Source organism: Pipistrellus kuhlii, unplaced genomic scaffold, assembly GCF_014108245.1.
Source record: "Pipistrellus kuhlii isolate mPipKuh1 unplaced genomic scaffold, mPipKuh1.p scaffold_m20_p_15, whole genome shotgun sequence".
Lineage (NCBI taxonomy): Eukaryota > Metazoa > Chordata > Mammalia > Chiroptera > Vespertilionidae > Pipistrellus > Pipistrellus kuhlii.
The window spans coordinates 41,287,330-41,310,684 of record NW_023425460.1 but is presented as its reverse complement, the minus strand read 5'-3'; the positions used below and the strand labels follow the sequence as shown (position 1 = coordinate 41,310,684).

Here is a 23,355-nt window from a genome sequence, read left to right as displayed (position 1 = left end):
ATACATTTTTTAAGAGAACCAGTCCTTTACTTGCTAACTTCTTGAAGTTTCTGCATACTTGTGGTTTGCTTAAAAAAAAAAAAAAAGGCAGCATACAAAAATAAAAATAGTTGCAATTTGGAGGGGGGGAGGGTGAAGGGGAATAAAAGTACACATTCTCAGTGATTATCCCTAAGGTGTTTTCAATCCACAGCATCTGAGGGTGAAGCATTTTATTGTCAGTAAAAAGCTTTGCTAAGTTGGGAAGTAATTGCATAATTAGTCAGGAAGTTAGCAATATTTGGCCCAGGAAGGTATAGTATGACTTTAACATTACATTGCGTCCTATAATTCTCTAAAGTTCAGATTTCCATATTTTAGGAGCCTGCTGGGATTCGAACTGAATGAAGCTTGACAATTCTTTCACAGCAACACTGTTTGCTTAGACTCTCAAAAGATAGAGCTGATATAGATTTCACATACAACTCTGTTTTTGTTACATAAGCTTTCTCTCATGACAACTGTTAGCAAACTACACAAATTGGGCAATCATTTTATTTCTAAATGACTTATATTTTTGTAATTAGCAGTTATGTTAATTTATTTTTCCAGGAGAAAAAAATGAACACTTAAAGGGTCCAAAAGAAGCTAATAAAATTGTTTGATTGTTTTTAAGAGACATTTACAAACTCCGCTCACTTTTTTGAGAGAGAAAATATCACAGGGAGATAAAACCCAGCTCCACTCCCTCCCCTCCAATGAAAAACCCCACAGGGCAGAGATAAAATTGCTCTAAGAATCAGTATTATTCTTAACTCATGAAAACAGCAAAGTATCATGCCATCATAAGGAATATACACCATAACTCAGAAATGCCTAATTATTAAAAACAATGACATAGTCATGGTTAGATGTAACTTAGCAATCTTATATACAATGCACCTACATAGTGTATGATCATTCCTGATATATATTATATTCGATCCTCACCAAAGTAAGCTATGTATAAATGGCATTATGAAATCAACATTCTCTATCACACTATTGTCCTGTTCCGCTACCGCACAACCATAGCATGCAAGCAACTAGGCATGAGCTGTAAACAGTGAATTATCATTACCTTCCAGAAATCCAAAGAACATGGAAAGTACGTATGTAGTTCTAAACATCAGTGATATTTAAATGGCTTTCAGATTGAACAGAACTATAGCATATAAAGCAGCTTTGGATAACTCTCAGTGTTCTCTATAGATACGTTGTAGGCACCCTGATGTTAGGAACCTACAATTCCCAACAAGATCTGTAATGCCACTGACCCCTTGTGAACTGTGGTCAAGGTTGGGTCACACAGGAGCCTACATTCCAATATGAAAGCTGCTTTATACTATCATTTCTGCCATAATTCAGGGGTTTGGGTCACTAAGAACAGACTGAACGGGGGCAATACTGAACTTACTTATCACTCAAAGACTTTTGCTCGGGACACCAATGTGTTCGTTCATGTTGGAAGTGAGGATTCTGTAGATGCGTACCTGCTAAAAGCTCTTCCCCGCTTGTGTTCTCAGAAAGATGGTTGGCAGGAAGGAGCCTGGGTCAGATTATAACCTGGGAGGTGTCGCTCTAAAATACTTTCATCACATTTGTAAGGGTAGATAAAATCTAGCAGCTGGCAGACCAAGGTCAAAAGAAGATGGTCTATCCTTTTAAAAATGCAGATGGATCATGTAGGTTTGATCCCACAGTGCCCGGGCAATTAAGAAGTTACCATGGGAGGACAGAAGCTGGCACACTGTGAAATCACGATTTCAGTTCTCTTCACGTTTGTGGTGCCGGAGGCTGTGCTGGGAGGGAAGGGGAAACTGACTGCTGGCTAGGCTTCTTCATGCTCTATCGGTTCTCATAATGAGTTAGGAAGTTGGCATGGACCACAGGAAGGTCCTCTTCACTCAGAATCCTAATAAGCCTCCTGTGAAGTTGCACCTACCATCCATCCAAATGGACTCATTTGAGTCTGCATTCCAGTTAGGTGGAAAACAGTCACATTCTCAATCTGACTTTGGGCATGAAACCGTTGTGTGAAATATTTAAATGCATTGCCTACATCCTACTAAATCAAAATCTCGCATTTACATGTACACTGAGATAAAAAAACAGCACTTAAAGCTGTTGCAATTTGTTCATTTCCCGTTCCTATACAAGCGATTTAAGTTTGCTTATGAGGCAAAAACTGTACAATTCTCATCGTTCAGGCATTATAAAATGTCTTTCTTTAATGTCTTGGGATATAAACAGTTTGGTTTATACGAATTACATATTTTTCATCTGCATTAAGAAACAATATACATTTTTTTTCCAGAGAAATTTAAAGTTATCTAGGATAAGCCTAAGAGAGTCATAAAAAATGACTTTCTCATCCATGACCTTCAATACTGTTGCTTCTAGAAAACTCGTGAACATTCTTTGGCCACTTGGGTCATTGCCCACTTGGAGGGAACTGTACTTGGGTCCTGGGACCACGAGGAGTTTTGTCTGCAGACAACTCGAGGCCATAGGGGAGCCATGTAAGAGGTGAAACAGCACAACGGATCCGGAGGACTCCCTGCTCCTCAGACGCAAGTTCCTTGGCGCGTTGAGAGGTGGTGTTTCCGGTTCCGCACGCCTGACGTCTTGTCTTTGCTATCCGAAGGCTTCTGTTGTGAAATATCTACTAGGGCACTGGCAATTGCAAGGCCTGGAAGACAAGGAAAAGGCCTTTAAATGTTTGCTTAGATCTTTCTAGAAAGGCGAAAGAGGTGGCGTAGCACGTTATTTTTATTGTTTTACATACAGGCATCAAACACTGAGCTGTTGGTTGGAAGTTACCAAGTAGGTTACCCTCTATTTAAAAAGTTTCTTCACTTGGTCACAGGAGTTTAAACACATGCAGAAGAACAAGGATGAACACAGGTGACGGGCGCTGACGTCAGACCACCAAATTCAGTGCGTGACACAATACCACAGTGAGTAGTGGGTGAGACCCACAGCTTAGTTTCTACGCCTGCACACAGGTCTGCTTTGGGTGTACAAGGAATTTCCAGTGTTACTAGGGTTTATTTTGTGTGTGGAACAGAGGTCATTGCTTTACAAATTCTTTTTAAAAATTTTAGAGCAGTTGTAGGTTTACATAAAAATTGAACCAATATTGATACTGGATTGTTACCTAATGTCCATAGTATGTTTACTTAAGGGTCCATGCTTTGCGTTGAACAGCTCTATGGGATTTGACAAATGCAAAATATCACGTGCTCACCACTATAGTATCAGAGGGAAGTGTTTCCCTGCCTTGATAATCCTATACTTTACCAATACATTCCTCCCCTTCTCTTGTGCCTATGTCTCTACAGTTTCGCCTTTTCTAGAATGTCATATAATTGAAACAGTGAAATATAAGCTTTTAAAGATTGCCTTATTCCACTTAGAAATATGCCTTTAAGTTCCCTCATATCCTTTTTTTTACTCAATAGCTTATTTCTCTTTATCACGGATAACATTCCATTGTAGAGATGGACCACGGTTTGTTTATCCATTAAAGGGCATGATGGCTGCTTCCAATTTGGGGCAATTATGAATAAAGTTACTGTAAGCATCCACATGCAAGTTTTTGTGTGAACCAAAGTTTTCAATTCACAAATCCGTAGGCGTAAGATCCTCAAGGCACATGGTCAGACTATGTTTCAGTTTTAAGAGAAACTGCCAAACTGTCCTCCAAAGTAGTTGTGCCGTTTTGCATTCCCACCAGCAGTGAATGTTGCTCCACATCCCTGTCAGCATTTGCTGTTATCAGTGTTTTGGACTTTAGCCATCCTAACAGGCACGTAGCTGAAGTTCATTGTTGTTTTAGTCTGTAATTCACCAGTAACATTATGTTGGAATATTTTCATATGCTCTTTTTTAATTATAAATATGTATCTCTTCTTTGGTGAAGTATCTGCTCAGATTTTTTGCCCATTTTTAATGAGGCCATTTGCTTTCTTATTGTTGTTTTAAGAGATTTCTTTTATAGTTTGAATATCAGTCCTTTACTAGATATGTGTTTTGTGGCTTATTTTTATTATTAAAAACTGGTTTTAAGAAGAAGAAAGAAAGCCAAAGATGTGTTATGCACAGTGGATATGGAAGAAAGATGACCAATAGAAATTTAGCTGATAAATATTTTAAATATAAGAAAAGGACCTTGAGTATCACCAGCAGAATTTCAGCATCAAAGTAATCTCTAGCTCTCATGGGCAATAAAAAAATAATGTTGAGTTAAACAGTGTTGTCCATTGATTGACAGGAATGTTTGGTAAGATAGTCAGGGACAGGAAAGAATTTCCTAAATTTATAAAAGCAATGGCTCAAACAGACAGCCTGTGTTATCACGGAGCTCCCTGTAATTCTGAGTAAAGCATAATGTACCAAATCACCTCACCAAACCAAGAGACAAGACTGCCTTCTGCAAGGTCTGGGGGACCTGATTCTGGATTGAGCTGAACCAATCCCTGAGCCCCCACAGATACATTCTCAATGCACTACTATTAGAAGGTTTTGCTTTTGGATCTTACTCTATGTAACATGTCATTAAACCATTTTATCGATATTCCTCTGGGGCGATATATTCTGAGCTGGTTTATAGTGGAACCAGAAAGGTCAGGTGAAATATATGTGGATGTATGATTACCTGAGTACATGTATTTTTTAAGGAAAAAGAAGCCTCATGTGCATTTGAAAACAGAAGAAAAGGTACTTATGGAGGAGAAATTGACAGTGTTAGATGGAAGGGATAAAAAAATTATAGCTATCCCAGCTCAGCTAATAATATTACATATTTACCTCTAAGAGATTTTGTTAAATAACATACTCTTTCAGGATAGTAAATATTTCTTAGAAATTATTTAGAGATAATACAAGATCAAAGAGTCAAATTCTAAATAAACATCTCTTGTTTGACCTTTGGAAAGCACATATGAACTTCTTGAATGTCCCCACAGATGTTTTAACCTCTTATTCTGCTACAGGAAATTCTGATTTTGCTATTTCTTTAAGGGAGGGAGCCGAGCTGAAGCACATTATTGAAGGGAAAGCCACGGACCTTGGCTGTGTTAACCCAAAGTTCAGTTCAGGCAGACCTCCAGGTCCCTCAGATCTCCCATCATACTTCTGTCATAATTTACAACCCCCTGTCATTCCACTCCTGGCACCATCTTATCCAGAGACAGCCAAATATGACAAATAATATGGATATATCTCCTTTAATGTGGACGGAGACCACTTACACTAATTTCAATGATCACAGCATCCAAATATGAGATCATGTTGTTCATTAAACTATCGCATGACCTAGTCCGAAGGAGCTCTGAAAACAAATACTTTCCCATTTCCATGTGGCTGCTAAGGCCGTCCCCCTTACGGGAGGTACAGTGCCAACTGAGAAGTAAACAGCTGGAGCTGCCAAAACAGGACATTTAATGCTAATCTGGAACTGTCACTGTATCTTTGTATCACGGAGTCTATGAAGTCGAAAGCCTAATTAAAGCAGCGTCTCTCATACCATAGCCTGGGTTTACTAATGATTCGTAAGCTTGGAAACATTCGGTTGAAAATAATAAATCAATAAATCATTTCAGTTCTTAATTTACAAATAAAATTGCAAATCGTGCTTACTTTTAATTTGAAAGCTTTTTGTCCTTTCCTCTGAAAATGGAAAATCAGCTGCATTTCCAGATCCTGTGTGAATGGCCACAGGAATGCAGGAAGCCTCACATTCCTCCATCGGTGAACCTGAGTGTCCACCAACCGACTCACAGAGGATGCTCAGCAGGCTACCTGCCCAGATCGAATCTTCTTGATGGGCCGAGTGAGGTTTTCATTCAGATTTAAACTTGTGCCCTGTCATTGCCCGACACAGCCGGTGGCACACCATGAGTGATTCTGCTTCGTAAACCCTGGAGATTATTCCTAAGTAACACAATAATCACAATAGCTGCGTGTGTGTGTGCGCCTAAGTGTCAAACTGTTGGGTGCAAGATTTCTATTACTATACTTGCCTTTCTTCCTATGTAAGTAGTTGGGGATCTTTAAACAACCACCACCACCCCCACCCCCCACAAATTGCTAGGTCTTCCTTGCCTACAAGAGAGCCTAGAGACAAGAGTAAATAACAGGGATAAAGCCCCTGGATTCCTAATGGTCTAATGTGTGGAGGACTCTTTAAAAAAGAAAAATTAAAACAATTTCTATCCTTTCAATTCAGCATACTTTACCAAAGGGAATCTCAGTTTCTTAATTGTTAAAAAGAAAACCAAGTCAGTTGCTCTTTCAAAATGATAATAATACCTGCCCTTCCCACAATTGTGGATTTATATGCTGGTGAGAGACTGAATAGACACACAGGCGATGGCAGGCCATGTATAAAATCAGAATCCTGGTCCAAGCTACAGCAACCTGCTCTGGACGCCAGCCCCCTGTCTACAATAGCCAGCAGGGGAAACTGACCTGCCATGGCAGACTCATAGCAAATCAGTCCGCTATCTTACCCAATAATAGACAAACATGTAAATTGACCATACCTCTGCTACACCCACAGCCAATCAGAGTGAGTATGCAAATTAGAAGGCCAATGATGGTGGCTGCCCAGCTGCTCCAGGCACAAAGTGGCCAGGTGGGGCAGGATGCCTGCTATGAGAGGTAGGGTAGGGTGTGAAGGAATCTACAGGAGTGGAGTGCAGCAGTGAAGACAAGACTGCAGATTCCAGAGTCTGCATCGAAAATGAAGAAGGCAGACTCTGGCTGAAGCAAAGGCCTGGGTCCTGGGTGTTGGAGGGAAAATGGTGCTGGAAGCCAAGGGAAGGAAGGCCTATTGCATAGAGATTTGTGCAATAGGCGTTTAGCCTCTAATAATTGGGAAGTCAAACAATGAACCCTGTAGCCATGGGCCCCAAATACCCAGGACTAGATTAATAACTGACAGCTTCTGTAGTTTTGTCCCTGCTTCTACCTTAGGACCAATCAGAGGAGAGAAAATATGCTCCCCTAACAACGACATAGGACACCCTGCTTCTCATTAGCCTGCCTCCTGCTGCCCACTTGGGCCTCCCCCTTCTCCCCTTCTCAAAAGTTCCCACACACTCGCCTCTCTTTAAGTCTCTGCCAAAACACAAGCAAGCTATGGCTGACTCCCTTGTTACACATGGCAAGTTCGGAATAGCCAGCCTTTGCATGTTATTTGGTTTGCTTTCACACTGATGACGATGAGATAAGCATAGCTTGAGATTAAAAAAACATGCATTCATAAAATAAAAGCAACTTAGTAATAAGACCTCTGTATTGTTGTCTGAGGCAAAAGCTTTCTCCTGGTTTACATTTCCCTGGGAACTGTTTCCGGTCAGCGGTGATCTGGTGATGACCCCACAGTCCCCACGCCAGAGGAGGAAGTCCCTCCTCCCCCTGGAAGGATGCTGCATGCCTAGTGGCTCATGCTGGCGCCGTTAGAGTCCCATGAAAGCCAGGCCACTCCAGAGGATCGTTTTTTCAAAACGTCACACAAATCATCCGGTGAAATCCACTTACTGTGTTCTCTAGGCCTAGCACAGTTCCTTGTTATCGAAGCAATACAATTAAGTGGGGGAACAATTCATTACTTCAGACTGGTGGGCTAAAGGAATTTCATTTACCATGTCAAGATGATGCACCGACGCTGCGGGCTAGCAGATTCCATATCAGAATATCCCGCAGGCTCAATGAAAATGTTGGGGGGTTCAATATGTATTGTAAGTTTTACCTTTTTCTATCTGTCATTCTCGAATATCAGACACTACGATATTTAGGTTATTTAAATCTGAATTATAAACCTCATAAGAAAGCAGTACCCTCTTCTGTGTCGTGTTCCTTTCTCCATGGCCCCTTGGCCACTGGCACTGGTGCTTGCTCATGTGGAACCCCACTGTGGCTGCTCGGGTCACCCAGGGCAGGGCTGCTTGGAAGAAGGAGGACATGTAGATCTTCTTTGGACCGTGGGCACAATTTAGTCATAACTGGTTTGGATGCTAAGAGCTACCATAGATAATTTTGTAAATAAGTAGAAGTTGTACCCAAATCAGATTTTTACCCAGAACCTTAGAAAAAAACAAACAAACAAAAAGAAAACACAGCTGAAACCGGTTTGGCTCAGTGGATAGAGTGCTGGCCTGCGGATCGAAGGGTCCCAGGTTCGATTCCGGTCAAGGGCATGTACTGTGGTTGCGGGTACATCCCTGGAAGGGGTGTGTGCAAGAGGCAACTGATCAATGCTTCTCTCTCATCAATGTTTCTACTCTCTATCCCTCTCTCTTCCTCTCTGCAAAAAAAAAAAATCAATAAAATATATTTAAAAACAACAACAACAACAAAAAACACACAATATTTTTTCCTAAAATTTCAGAACTTTGTTTCTCAATAACCACGTATAGACTTGCTCAAAAGAAAATGCAATGAAATGTCTAATAGCTAAGTATTTGGACAGCAAATATACCTTTTAAACCACTAAATTCGCAAGGAAAACCATCACGGAGAAGCATCAGGAATTTAGTTATATTTAGAAAAACTCTAGTTTTTTCCTAATGGGAGTAGAATGATCTTAGTAGACTCTGGCAATAACAATCTAATCATAAAATCACCGATGTGTATGTTTTCTTACAATTATACAGAACAATTAATAAGTACAGCCATAAAGCACTGCACATCCAATGAAACTGCCTGAAAGAACACTATCATCACTTTATACACAAACACAGCACTTCCATTTTACATTTGCACGAAGCCTCAGAAAAGTCATTCATTTTGGCGTGCTCTCCCCCCCCGCCCCTCTGCCTGTGTAAGAGCAGGCACCAGTATATATTTTAATTTTCCAGGAAAACAGCTTCATTAGGCGTGAAAGGTTAATTGCAGGTTTAAGTGGAGCTCAGGGATCGGTGCGGGAGTACGGTGAATTGCACAGTCTGCTTTCAGGAAGACTTGAATGAGTGCTGGAGACGGTTTCCCCCACCGAGATGCTTTACGACCTCATTTACTATCTGTCTTCTTTTACGGCTTGTATTTGTAGTTCTTCTAAACCTTTAATAGCTACAGTTTTATTTCACTGTAATCAGATTTAAATGGAAATCCCATGCTGAGATGTTTAAATGTTTTCCCTCTCATTGTATATAGCTACACACTAATACTACCAATCAGAGTCTCGGCGATCCTTCCCCGGATTAAGAAAGTGACTTTGGGAAACTTTGATGTTCCACAGACTCTATCTATTGGGCTGACTTAATTGAAGATTCAGTGTGGCCACCCTTGGCAATAGGCGACTGGGGCCGGATGCATAATTAGAAAATATGCATTTCCATTTTAATTTATCTGCTGGAAGGCCCACGCAACTGAAGTCATTATCAGGCAAAACTCCAAAGGTTACATTGGTGAACAAAAATTGAAAAGCCTTAAGTGCTGAAAACACAAGAATGACAAATGGACAAGTCGCATTTGTCTGAGACTAAAGAAATATTTCTCTTCACCTATTAAAAACCAATGACAACGACGCAGGCCAATGTTTAAATACAAATGATCATTGTATTCTGGTTATAAATTTGTGTTTGGCCTTTAACACAAATTATTAACACATATTATTTTAAAATTTCATTTAAAGACATACTACATGTACTTGAAAATGTAGTCCTACTCTAGCTGCACAGATGCCACTTTCTATAACACTGCCACGTCCTCTCTAAATCTCACATGAACTGTTTCCTCATTGGCTAGAATGTGCTGAAGAAATGACAACTACTGTCTCAAGTCACTGTTTAATGCAAATCTTCATGGCTTTCAACAGGTAAAGCTTCTTTTACATGTAATCAGTTCTATTGTTAATCAAATACTAGGGAGTTTGAAAAATTTGTGATTTTTTTTTTTTAGAGCCACAAACATTACAAGAATCAACATTGTAGCTACCTTTCATAGTTGTTAAATACATTTCCGAATTATATTCCCTTTTTCTAAGCCAACTGGGAATATATTTTCTAGTGTTTTCTTTCTTTAATTAAAAAATCTGATATATGATAATCCCTTAATTTAAGCCTGAATAAGCCTTAATTTAACTGAAGTACTTACTGCTTATTGAAGACACTGAACTATAGCAATTTTGCAATAAAAAGAATGATTTATTTTTATTACTTAGGTACATTGTACTTTAGCATTTCTAGTAGTAAAATGTCATTGGTTGCTTTAAATTAAATGAGATTATATGTGAAAATATTTTGTAAAATGTATTTATAATATATATTCAAGGTTAATTATTTCTATTATAAAACTATCATTTACTACTAATAATAATATGAAATCACAATAAAATCACAAATGTCCAAAAAACTCTTAAGTCCTAAGGATAAAAAATTCTTTGTGGAGCAAATCACTTCATTCTTATTTCTCGAGTGCCTATTATATACATGCTGAGCATTGCTCTGATCCTTCAGGATTTAGCAGTGAGTAAGACAGAGAAGACATAAAAGATTCTGCTCTTCATGGAGCTTATGTTAGAGTGGATCAAGCTCATGTTCCTCTGACAAAGTTATTGTGATGATTAAATGGAAAGGACTTAGAAATGTGCCTGCCACATAAGAGCTCATAAATGTCCATCATCTGACACAAAACTATATAGAGAGCACCCTGAAGATGCCACTAAAAAAACGACTAGAACTTATAAATGAAACAATAGAGTAGCAGGATACAAGATTAACATTCAGAAACTGGTTGCATTTTTATGTACCAATGATGAACTATCAGAAAGAGAAATTAAGAAAACAATCCCATTTATAATTGTGTCAAAAAATACCTTCTTACACAATATAAAAGAATAAACTCAAAATGGATTAAAGACTTAAATGGAAGACTCAAAACCATAAAAATTCTAGAAAAATTTATAGGCATTAAACTCTCTGGCATTTCTTTAGTAATATTTTTGTCTAATATATCTCCTTGGGTAAGAGAAACAAACAAGAAAATAAGCAAATCTATTCAATATCTTTTAGTAGCATTCATTCATTCAGTCATTCGTTCAAAACTTAGTATGCCTACTAATTGTGTGGAATGCCAAATAAAGGACAAAATTTGATAAAAACATGGAGTCACTGACAGCATCAATTTAGACCAACATCGTCAGTGAGGTGTTAGGTCCTCAATCCAGAATTATTTTAATGTCTTGGGTAATAAAATTGAGAACTTGCTCCTGAAGATATAAATGACTTGTGAGTGTTGCCCATTCATTAAAAATATCTGAAAATACTTGGAATTGATTATGGGAAAACAGAAGAATGACAACATTAAACAAAGCCCTATTTATATTGATATTGCTTGTATTATTGGGCAATACTACTACTAATAAACTTGTACACATTTTTAGAGTTAAAAATGCTTTCATATTCATATGTAGGTTGAGCCTTAAGACTGCTCTGTTGGAAGTGGGTCAGAAAGTTATTTTTATTCCTGCTTTGCAGATGGCCTAAAAGAGGCACCGAGTGATTAAATGAGTAGTTCAGGCTCACAGACCTGGTGGTAGTGGTAGGATCTGAACTTAGGACTCCAGATGCCTTGACTTGCACTCTGTTCACTTTAGAGCCATCAGAAGGAAACGGTTGCTTTAGTTACAAATGCCTAGCACATGATTTTTAGTCAAAGAAAAACAAAAACAAAAACCGGCAGGGGTGTGAAATCAGTTATGGTCAAAGTCATTAATTAATGCTGATAATAATAAAGTTATAATTCTATAAAAACCAACTATTATGTTAACCTTCAGTGAATGCTTACTGAATGCCAGGCACTGCCCTAAGTACTCACATGCATGTTTTGTCCATTTATGCAGTAGACGAGTAGAGGGAAGTGGTTGACAACACCGGTTATATCCATAAACATGTCTAGAGGGCACACCGCAGGCTGCGTGGTTAAAGTTGGTTGCTCTCAGAGAGTCATTACTAAATAGCATCATGCTAGGGCAAGAAGGCAAGAGCTCCTAGGTTTGCTAACATTCACACAGAGACAAAGTATATGATGTAGGCACAGGCATGAAAGAAAGACAGCCTTGCTGGTATGGCTCAGTGATTGAGCATCGACCTATGAACCAGGAGGTCATGGTTTGATTCCTGGTCAGGACACATGCCCAGGTTGTGGGCACAATCCTCAGTGGGGCGTGTGCAAGAGGCAGCTAATCAATGATATTATCTCTCATCATTGATGTTTCTCTCTCTCTTGCTCTCCCTTCCTCTTTGAAATCAATTTTAAAAAAATACACACACACACACACACACATAAAAGAAAGATAGAGGTGAGATCTCTGAGATGGAGGTCAAAACTTCCTGATGGAGATGATCTCTGAACTGAGGCTGAAAGATAAGAACAAACTAATCAGATGAAGCACTCTGGCATGAGGGATGTGGTGTCATGAGGGGAGGGGTCAAATCCTGGGCGGAGAGCCAACAGTCTCTGCCACTGGAGTAGACCAGGCCACCCTCAAGAACAGAGTAAGAAGGAGAGAAGATCAAGGAGAGGACTGATAATGGAGGGGAGCCCATGAGCAGACAGGAACATCCAGAGATGTATGAGAAAGCCAGGACTGGGATTCTCCAGGCAGTGGCTACTTACAACCTGTGCATCCTGGTTTTGTTTACAACAAATAGTCCCCAAATTCCATGACAACTGTAAGCCAGTCTAATGTGTGGTTTCCAAGCTTTTCTAGATCTGACATTCAGAACGTACCTAGAGAGATTTCTCTTGGAAGGAAGTAGGAGTAGCGGCTGCTAAGGTCACTCCTGGCTCTACAAAGGTATGACTTCAGCAAGCTGGCAGCGAGGACCACACTGAATATCAGAAGACAAGCTATCAACTGAAAATATGATTTTTAGTATTGTCCAAGGTATTGTTTCTGCTCCCTTAAGTTCATAGCAACTCAATATCTTAAATAATTTCAACATTAAAGAATCAGAACATATACAGCTTATCTCTTCTGCAAAGTCAAATTATTATTTTAACAGACTCCAATAGCAAAATAAATTTATGCCTTTTATATAAAATGCTCAGATCACAGGAAAAGTTAGATAAAATTATGCAAATCCTCACTTGTAGCCATTTAGAGAAAATGGAAGACAAAAAATGCTACCCAGAATCGTGATTTTTCCATTAACGTTATTATAAATTGCTCAGACCTTCCCAAAAGTTATTACAGATAACTTTATGGCCAAAGGCATTTTAACAAAAGCAGATGTGTCTGCAGCCAAACCGATCCCTGATAAGTTTCCTTTGCTGCAGGTAAAGACTGTGTATTTGGACAGTGCGTTTCTCAGAGCAGACTTCAAACCATTCCTCTGGCGTTTGCTAAGTGATCCCGGGCTCCAGACAGTACACATTCTCCCCAGTAATTCATATCTGGGACTTTTAAGAAGGATTTTGTTTAAATGACCTCCTTTAACCTAATAGGATAGTACAAAAGCAGCTTTCATTCTCTGAAGCAATTTTGGGAATATGACTGAGCATGCCCCATCAATGCTAACCTTTCTGAGCGCAAAAAGTATCTTTTCCCCCCACGTTGCCTTTGGGAACAATCACATGGCCTGTGAGCTACTGTAAATTGAGAAGTGTCACTGAGTCAGCACTAAAGGGAACCTTTCCACTCTGCGGGCGGGTGAACCATGGAGGGAGCAGACTTGAGAGATCTGCAACTTTCTGAGGTTATACCCAGCGGGATAAACAGGGCCCTGAATTCACTCCACGGTGTCTCCAGGCATAGAGAGAGTTCTCACAGGTTGGTCCCACACCCCCTGACTACAGTTTCCTAAGTGATGTGCCCAGTGTGCTTTTCATGAACAGGTTCCTCATTGGGGGGCAGTGAAGAGGGTTAAGAGATGGATGGAAGGAGGTGGACGTTCCTATCAGCACGTGTCCTTACAGAAGGCCTGTCGGAGAGAATCAGAATGTCATTGTGGGGAGAGGGATGACTGTGCCCACTTCATTAGGCACACTCGCTTTGGATGTTATCTGCCTGCTTTCAGTAAGTGCCTGAGCTGGCAGAAAGATGAAAAAACTTGCTTTCAGGTCAATAAAGGAAATCTCTTCTGATCAATGGTAGATTAGAGCAGGATCTTCTGAACCGCGTGGACTCAGCTGCATTCTCTAAAGGGTTTTCAAATTAGTCTGAGCTGGGCAAGGGGCCAGCTCACCACCAAATGCCACGGACATTCAGCCCAATGGTCAATGAGTTCCCATCATTAGAGAATTTATTTATTTAGAAAGTAAATGACATTTTAGAGGCATTATACTGAACAAAGTAGAGAAGTATATATAGCAGAAGTATGGTATTGTCAAGGTTTTTAAAAAGTACATATATATTTCATTAGATTTGGTTTCATATTCTTTTACTTCAAATCCTTAATTATTAAAGTTGGAAAAATGGAAATTATAATTTTTATTTACAAAGGTATTTGGGACTTTCCCTAAACAATGTCAAAGAGGATCTTGAAAGGCAAAATGATAAATGGCTGATTTATTATTGACAAGGTATGTTGAGGTCCCCCCCCCCCCTTTTTTTTGGTGAAAGATTACCTTTTTACAAGTATTTTTGACAAACTGGGATCATGATAATCAGAACAAAAGCAAATCCTCTTCGAATAATTGCAGATTTTAAGTGATTATATTCCATTCCATTCACTTTCTGGAGTTGCAAACAGCCAACCAGTTGTTTTTATTTCTTTGATCAGGTATGAATTAAGCGAAGAGAATGGAGAAGCAAGTAAAAATACTGATCTGCAGCTAATGGGCCACTAGGCCAAAGGACTGCCCACTTTTGCTAAAGAAGTAGAATAATTGCAATAATGGAAGGTCAATGTACAAAGAAACAGACCCTAACACTCATGACTAGCTAGCTCCTGTCTAGTAGCAATCACTCTTTGTTGCACGTTTACAGCACCCTTTGCAGATGACAAACCATGTTCTCTAAAATGCATTGCATGAGCTGCCTGTGATACATGGCTGTGGTGGTCCAGAACAACTTGTATGGCCTGAACTGGCCTAGCTGAAGCAAGAGCTAAGCCACTTAGATCTAAGATTGAATTTTAATTCATATAAAACCATCAAGGAAATTGTAGTTTGCTGACTCGCTTGAACTGTGCAGATCAGTCTCCAGTTATGGTGCCTTCATGGTGTGACTAGATCGTGTCCTGGAGTTTATGGTCCAATATAAGAGGCGTCATACTCAGACTATTCAGATGTGTAAACAAACATGACAGAAGCAACTTAGGGGAAAACTCTAATAAATCTCTAGAATTCCTGTGGGATGAAATAAAATGTTTAGTAATCTTAACAAATCTGGGGAAAGGCCAATGTTGAAGAGAAAAACAGGCACCTGATGCCACATGAACATAATTTTAAAACATGGAGTACTGACATTAAAGCCTGAATTGGATATAGCTACTCAACCACAGTCACATCCCTGAGTCCAAGTACATGAGGAAATATTTCCTAAACTCTCCCAAATGGCCAATATTGTAACATGTGAGAACCTATATCATATTCTAGGAAAGGATTTCGGTGGCCCCAAACTTCAAAAGGTGCTTCCTTCATAGGTTAAGATTTAAGCTTTCTCAAACACCTATGTTGGTTTGATATTTAAAAAGAAAGGTGAACTGAAGAGAGAAAATATGTATTTTGTTATACACAAAAGCAATCTGCTCAACTTTCCGTCTTCAACATCTTGACATGTGTTTTGTTCTACTATTTCTCAAAATTAGCTTTACTATAAAAGTTCATATTAATTATCCCATAATGTAGGCTAATCACTGCTGACATTTTGAAAGGAGACATTAAGGAAGCCAAGATAAAAGCGAAAATGTGGGTGAAAAATGTTACATATGTTCCTCATAACAGCCTGCAGAGCTTGCTTCTCCATGAGCTCATTTTCTCTTAAAGCAAAACCCAGCAGTGATGGCTACTGGAGGCAAGACCAGCTATCTGGCCCTCTGACTTACTCAAGCACGGATCCTTCAACTTGGCACTGCTCTAGTTCTTTGATGGCGAGCCAACAAGATGTTGGATGTATTTCAGGTTTAATTTCGTTGTTTTATTAATTCTTATGACTTTCAGTATGACATAAAAAAGATGGAATTAGTATAAAAGATTTACACATTAGCTTTCTCGTTCTCAATTTAAATGATTAGCCTTAGAATTAAGTGAGCAGTAAATCTAATCTGGCACCACCTTTTACGTTTCACGAACAAGGCAAGCATTAATATTAAAAAATCACGTATTTATTTCAATTATACAAAAATTCCTAAAACCCAGTATGAAATCATGTAGTCAAATTTAGCTTCTATAAATGTTTTCCTTTTAAAAATATGAGCAAAACTAGTCCCTATAGTTTGTTTTTTTAGTCAATATAAAAAGTCAATAAATTCATTATAAAAATAAAGCTAACCACATAAAAAGTCAAACTTTCTCCTTGTTGACCTGAGTGAAAAACCAAGCAGAGCCGTGGCTGGTTTTCTCAGTGGTTAGAGCATCGGCCTGCAGACTGAAGGATAATGGGTTCGATTCCTGTCCAAGGACAGGTAGCTTGATTGCAGGCTCACTCCCCTGCCCCGCTCCCACTGTGTCTCCTTCTACTCTGTCTAAAACTCTATAGAAAAAATATCCTTGGCTGAGGATTAACAGCAACAAAACAACAAAAAAAGAAGACCAAGCAGAAATGCAATTAAAATGCAAAACACAAGAGAAAATACTGATTTTGATTCTCTCATGATCTCCAAGATAAGTATTCTATAAAATGGGGCTTACAGACAGTTATGGCAAAGAACACAAGGATTTAGTGAGTTTGCCAAGCCTTTGTTTCTTACAATCCCATTGAAGTGAACTTAGGTCATCTTAAAAATATAAAATAATCAAGCTCCTAGGACACAATTCTAAAATCTTATTAATAAAAGGTACTTTCCACACACATAAATATGTACCTTTATTCATGTGGTAGTAGACTAAGTCTTAAGGACCAATAAGTTGTATAATATTCTATTGAATTTATACTAGTGCTCTCTGTAAAATCAGTATGAACATGAGCAAAATACTTCCTTATTTAAGTAAAAATGTTTTACTTCCAGGTGCAATGAAAATATTCAAACAAAGCAAAAGACAGTGATTATCAAAACCTAAATCGGAGGCTCATGATTTGAAATCATGATAATCAATAGACAATTTTCTTCTCATGGATACAGAGGACCAGATAGTTATGGAGGAACTTTTCAGAGTTTCACACAAGGCAATTAATACCGGCTTCACTCTAGAACATTACATTTTAATGACTTTCTCTGTTCAAGTTACATGAATTTTATGTAAGGCAAAGCTTCTGAAGTCGGGGGTTTTCTTTCTGCCCGTGTTATTAACATTTGTACTTGAATATAGTTCCTTTCATTAACATTAAATCAGTTAGCTCTCATTTATGAAAAAGGACCTCGAAGTTTTACCACAATAGTTTGCAAAGCTTTAATTGGCATGCATGAAAAAAAAAAACCACAATAAATTAATTTGCTACTTGGAAAGAATTTGACAAATGCATTAATCATGAAGAAACTACATTCAGTTTCCTTTACCCATGCTCACAAAGCTAGATATAAGATAAGAGATTGTGTTAACATTCTGGAGGCAGAATGAGATGTGATGATAATAATGGGGATATTCTTAAAACCCGAGAAAGTGAGCTGCAAGGAATCTCAGAAGGTCCCTGGTTTAACAAATGGGGACAGAGCAGTTCCACCTCCCAGACTGTCCATGGGGCAGGGCAGTGAAGAGGGATTTAATTTTTCATTTTCTCCTTTCAAAACCACCACAAAAGTTAGAATTAGCCCAGGATTGACTAATTGGCATTTAAATGACTTCGGTTCCTCCCAAACCAAGCCACCTCTCATCCCTGAGGTCATGAGAGTACAGTTGGAGCCCAGAGATGATGCTGAATTAGAACATGAAACATTTATTGCAGAATTTTGATGTTTTAAAAGAAAATAGCATGAGCACAGCGCTGAAACCGTTCCCAACGCGTACACTGTGTGTGCACTGATTCCTCTGGCAAGTCAATGAGATACTGTCAGGTTCATGTACAGGTTGGGATCACCGTGCAAAGGTTTGGATGGAAGAACATTCAACAGCAGTGCATTGTGTTGTAAACATTTCTCTAATTTGGCTATTTGTCTTTTTACTTTCTCCCCCCCCCCCTCAGCATTCTTTCTTTTAGATGCAGTTCAAGTCACAGATCAGCTGTATGATTCTTATGCCACATGACTTTGCTGCTTCCTTTTTTATGTAAATGTTGGTATTACTAAGAAAATACATTAGAAATTACCAAAAGCGATAGTAATCACAGTATCCTCTGCAAATGGTCACACTTTATTTTATTTTTAAAAAATATATTTTATTGATTTTTTTACAGAGAAGAAAGGGAGAGGCATAGAGGGTTAGAAACATCAATCAGCTGCCTCCTGCACACCTCCAACTGGGGATGTGCCTGCAACCGAGGTACATGCCCTTGACCAGAATCAAACTTGGGACCTCTTGGTCCACAGGCCGACGCTCTATCCACTGAGCCAAACAAGTTAGGGCCAAATGGTGACACTTTAGTAGTCACTTTTGAGTGAAATGTTATTCTAATTTTTGAACCACTATGTACATATTACGGTATATATATTGTACATTCCTGTGTATGTAGCATATGTCATGTATGTAGTGAATATGATTCACACATGTTCATTACTGGGTGGCATGTGTCTATTCAAAGGCCATTTGGCATTGCTGGAGCTGGAGATGTTATTTTTATTTTAAGCCTTATCTTAGAGAAACACTATAATTTGTCAACTAGGATTTGTATGTTTTAATTTAAAAACCCACACAATGAAAAGTTGTCTCTGATCACTTAGTGAAAATACAATTTTTGTAAAATTTTCTGAAGATAAATAAACCATAAACTTTGCATTGGAGCTCATTCAGTACCTATTGGCAAGAGGCCTCCGTTCCTCAGCACGTGGGCCTCTCCGGGGTGAGAGTCCTCATGTCCCGGCATCTGGCTTTGCTCAGATCAGAGCAAGTGTCCGGAGGGGGAGCGTGAGAAGCTGAGTCTGTGGTAACCTGGCATCCACAGGCGCACACGGGGCTCCTGCCTTAGTCTCTTTATTAGAAGCGAGCCAGAGGCCAGCCCGCTGAAGGGGAGGAGAATCAGGCCCCACTTTTGGAGGGAGGAGTATAGGAGAACTTGTGGACATTTAAAAATGACCACAGTCATCAAGGTCGGGAGCAAGCTCTCCCTATGTGGAACATGAAAGAGGTAGAGGATGGATAGGGTTGCTACGAATCTAATACAACATGGGCGGGGAGTGGTGGGAAACAGTGTGAGGAAAAGGGCTGTCAGTGGGTCTGGGTTTGAAGTTAGGAAGGATGAGATTTGAGATGAGAAGAGAATACTGCGGAAAACAGAGGTGAGCACTCTTAAGGTGACTATAAGGTTCGTTTTTAATATTCTTTCTCTCTCTCTCTCTCTACACACACACACACACACACACACACACACAGAGAGAGAGAGAGAGAGAGGAACAAAAGTAGGTTTATAGTTGTGAGTACATGAAACAGAGTTTATTGTTGTATTATTTATAGTTATTATATTATTTTCCATATGAACTGTAAACCTACTTTTGCCGCACCCTGTATGTCTATATCTCTATCTCTGGCTAAATCTCTATAGTTATGTCTATATCTGTACCTATATCTGTATCTATATCTATATCTATCAACCACACCACAGAACTCTAATACTCTGTCATCATTTGATCTGAAGAAAAACATAAAATTTACTGTGATTCCCAAGTGTTTGAACTTTTGGATGACAGACTTAGCAGGAAATCATTAGACATGTGGAAAGCTTCCAATGTGCCTTCGGTACCTACCACTGAGAAGTGGGAGCTGCGATCCTGACAACGCAGAGCTGTGTGGGAAAACATTCTCCATCCGCTGCACTTCCTCTGGGCTGAGTGAGCCCATCATTTCTTATTAAGTACGTTCTGTGTAGCATTTCAGCCAGCTTTCCAATTTAGCTAACCTTCAGGTTGTCTGGTTTACTATTTACTTGTGCTCCCAAGTAGAATCTGAGTACCTCATTTGCATGAACACAATCTGTCCATCGCTTATCTTTTGAAGAGCTGCATGCAAAAACTCAGGGCCATGCTGAATGCCAGCTGGAGAGCTGGGCCTCCTGGGAGTGGTTCCTCTTCCCACGGGTCATGGCTGTGAAATTTTACTGGTGGATAAGGGCCAATCATTCCAGCCATTTACAGTTCTTATGTTTGGTAATTATCTGGAAATATCTGATCCCCTCATGATGTGAAAGAATTCACAGATTTCCACTGCGATCACAGGTGTAAGACGGTATTTTCCAAGGCCCATATTTCCTTTGTCTATCCAAATTCTCTTCATTTTCCCCCTCAAATCCCCACCTAAGACCTGATTTATCCAGCAAATTCTTCTTCTTTTAATCTTTTTTTTTTTATCATCACCTGAGGATATTCTTTCCATCGATTTCCAGAGAGAGTGGAAGGGAGGGGAGAGAGGGAGAGATAGAGAAAAACATCGATGTGAGAGAGACTTATTGGAGTGCAGACCAAAGCTCCAACTGCTGATTGAAATTGGCCAGAGGATTAAAGAGGATCTTCAAAACTCCTAACCCCCACTATACTGTATAAAAACTCATTGGTTAATTTAAAAGTCTAATTATTTCCTAAAATTGACGGAAACAGCGGCTTAAAAATGATTTAAACTTTTCCTGAGAATTTCTTAACCCTATATTCACATGGAAGGTAGTTAACATTACTTGTTGATCTAATAATCACTGGCAGGGCATGGAGAAAACACTAGAAAGGAGATTGCTTTCAGCTAAGACACTTATCACTCCAATCTCAGAATATTTATTTTAGAGCAGGCAAAAAAAAATTTTTTTAAGGATTTTAAAAATGATAATATTCTTTACTTCTGGGACCTATTACTATTAACAATGATAAGAAATAGGATTTCATATAAGAAATCAATTAACCAAAGAATATTTGTTTGTAATAATTAGAATAGCAGTGGTTCTTGTTGCCTCCACTTATTTTGTTGCTACTTGTTTACACAGAAAATATCAGGTGCATAAGCACTGAGCTGACCTAAACTATTAATAATCAAGCCCTGCAGACAATTTCCATGCAAGCTTTATTATGAACAAAGTATGGACATCATACATATTTGGTGATCTGTTTCACAGGTCTTTGTTCCTTATGAAATGGCATTGGAGAAAGATAAATGAGTTTCTTATTTGAAATATTAATCACATATGAACTTTTTACTTCATGAAAAGTCTATAATATCTATATATATAAAAGCCTAAGCAACCGGCCAGCCAGCTGGTAGCTATGACAACGCACTGACCACCGGGAAGCAGACACTCAATGCAGGAGCAGAAACCATAGGCATGGAAACATGGAACAGACTGATGAATTTCAGAGAGAAAGGGGGAGGGGAGAGAGTGGGAAGGGATTAATCAAAGATCTTATATGCATAATAATGGGGTCTCTTGGAGTGGCCTGTGCCCTCTCGCAATCTGGGATCCTTGGGGATGTCAGAGAGCTGGTTTCAGCCCGATCCCCACAGGCAGGCTGAGGGACCCCACCGGTGCACAAATCTGTGCACTGGGCCTCTAGTATTTCAATAACCCTCGTTTGAACACAAAACAAATCAGAAACCAGAAAACCACTGCATAATGATCAGGTTTTTTGCATACTTCCCCAAATCTAGTCTGCATAATCGCTCTAGAAAGGTAGATAGTATAGCCTCACCTTATAGGGGAGGAAACTTGGCCTCCCAGATAGCCCCAATCTCCAATAGTTTCTGACCTTGAAGGCAGAATCCAAACTCCTCACAAAGCTCCTAAAATATTCCCTTTGCCACGAAGTAAGAAGACAGCCTTTCAGTGTCTACATTAGGGGTGTCGAACTCAATCAGAGAAGGGGCCAAAATCTAAAATCCAGCCTAAATCGCGGGCCGAATGGTTTACTGAACAGTCATAAACTGTCATTGTGATGGAAACGCAGCGGAGTGCAGTGATGACAGTGCGGTGCGGGCCACATTGCAAGGCCTGGCGGGACGGATTTGGCCCGCAGGCTTTGTGTTTGACACATGTGGTCTACATGAATGGGGTGGACTGTGAGACCTGCAGGGCTGTGAATGGCAGCCTTCTTCCTTTGTTTTGCAAAAGTGAAAATTCTAAGCTTGATCTGTGTGCTACACCTACAGACAACCCCGAGACTGGTCCTCCAAAGCATTATAAATACCAGACAAAAGGTCAGGAGGGCCACTGCAGCAATGCACTGGGCGCATCTCCAAATGCAGCGGAAATAACCTGCTCTTGGTCACAGAATGGGCTCCCAGCAAAAAGAAGACCCTGAGCTCCCGATGCCACAATGTGTCCAGCATCGAGGAGTCCCTCAGACCTGGAGCAGCTCGGGAGCTGCAGGGTCTGGCAGGCCACACCATCTGGATCTCCCTCCCCCAACCCTCGCAGGTGTTTCCAGAGAAGAAATTTTGTGAATTCTAAAGCACGTGGAATTACTGAATGGAAATCAGTAGAAAATAGACTAGCTTTACAGACTTTACGAGGCAGCCAAATGCTGTAACGCATGGCCCATACATAAGGTGAGGCAGAGCCGGAATCACAGTGCCGCACTCACTGCCTGTGCAAATGCAGTGGCTTGAAATGCCATTCTTACAGTCTTTGCATTATGTTGGTACATGACCGATGGACAGAGACTATTTCAAACAAAAGGTCTCTGAGGGCCGAGGCTGGATTGACCTTACTGGCTGTGCATTCTCATAATGTACAATGATATCTGGGGTTGGTAATTATGATTAGGCGATAGTTTAAATCTGAAACAATTCAGCAGTAAAATGGAGATGGAACTGCGAGGTCACTGCCTCCCGGCAGTCACAATCCAATTACTGGTGTGTGAGTATGACACCGAGATTTTAGGGAAGGAGACTGCCCTTTAAAACGGTCCACTCCAATGGGAAAGCCTTCTGGCCCAGCCAGCGAAAAGGAGCTGACTTAGCAATGTGCCTGCAAACCCTTGAAAACCATACCTTCAGTGGTGCTCTGCTTTGAACAGATAATGGGCACAAGCCTTCCCTCCCCGAGTCTGTGACTCCCATGGAAATCAATGAGAACTGCATATTCAAAAGGACAGGAGAACAAAGTTGCAGGTGGAATGAGTGGGCTGAAGGCCTGAGGTCTCTGAAAGCTTGTGCAAT

General features: G+C 39.8%; 1 protein-coding gene across 2 annotated transcripts in view; it reads right to left on the bottom strand.

Annotated features, from left to right (window-relative positions):
* Nucleotides 1–2,223: 2,223 nt before the first annotated feature.
* Nucleotides 2,224–23,355, bottom strand: part of ATRNL1 (attractin like 1) — a 402,177-nt gene continuing 381,045 nt past the window's right edge. For both annotated transcript variants that reach the window (XM_045582133.1, XM_036439164.2), the window contains one exon: nt 2,224–2,710. In XM_045582133.1, coding sequence (XP_045438089.1) covers nt 2,586–2,710 — 125 coding nt within the window. In that variant the 3' untranslated portion in view covers nt 2,224–2,585. The remainder of the gene's footprint in view (nt 2,711–23,355) is intronic.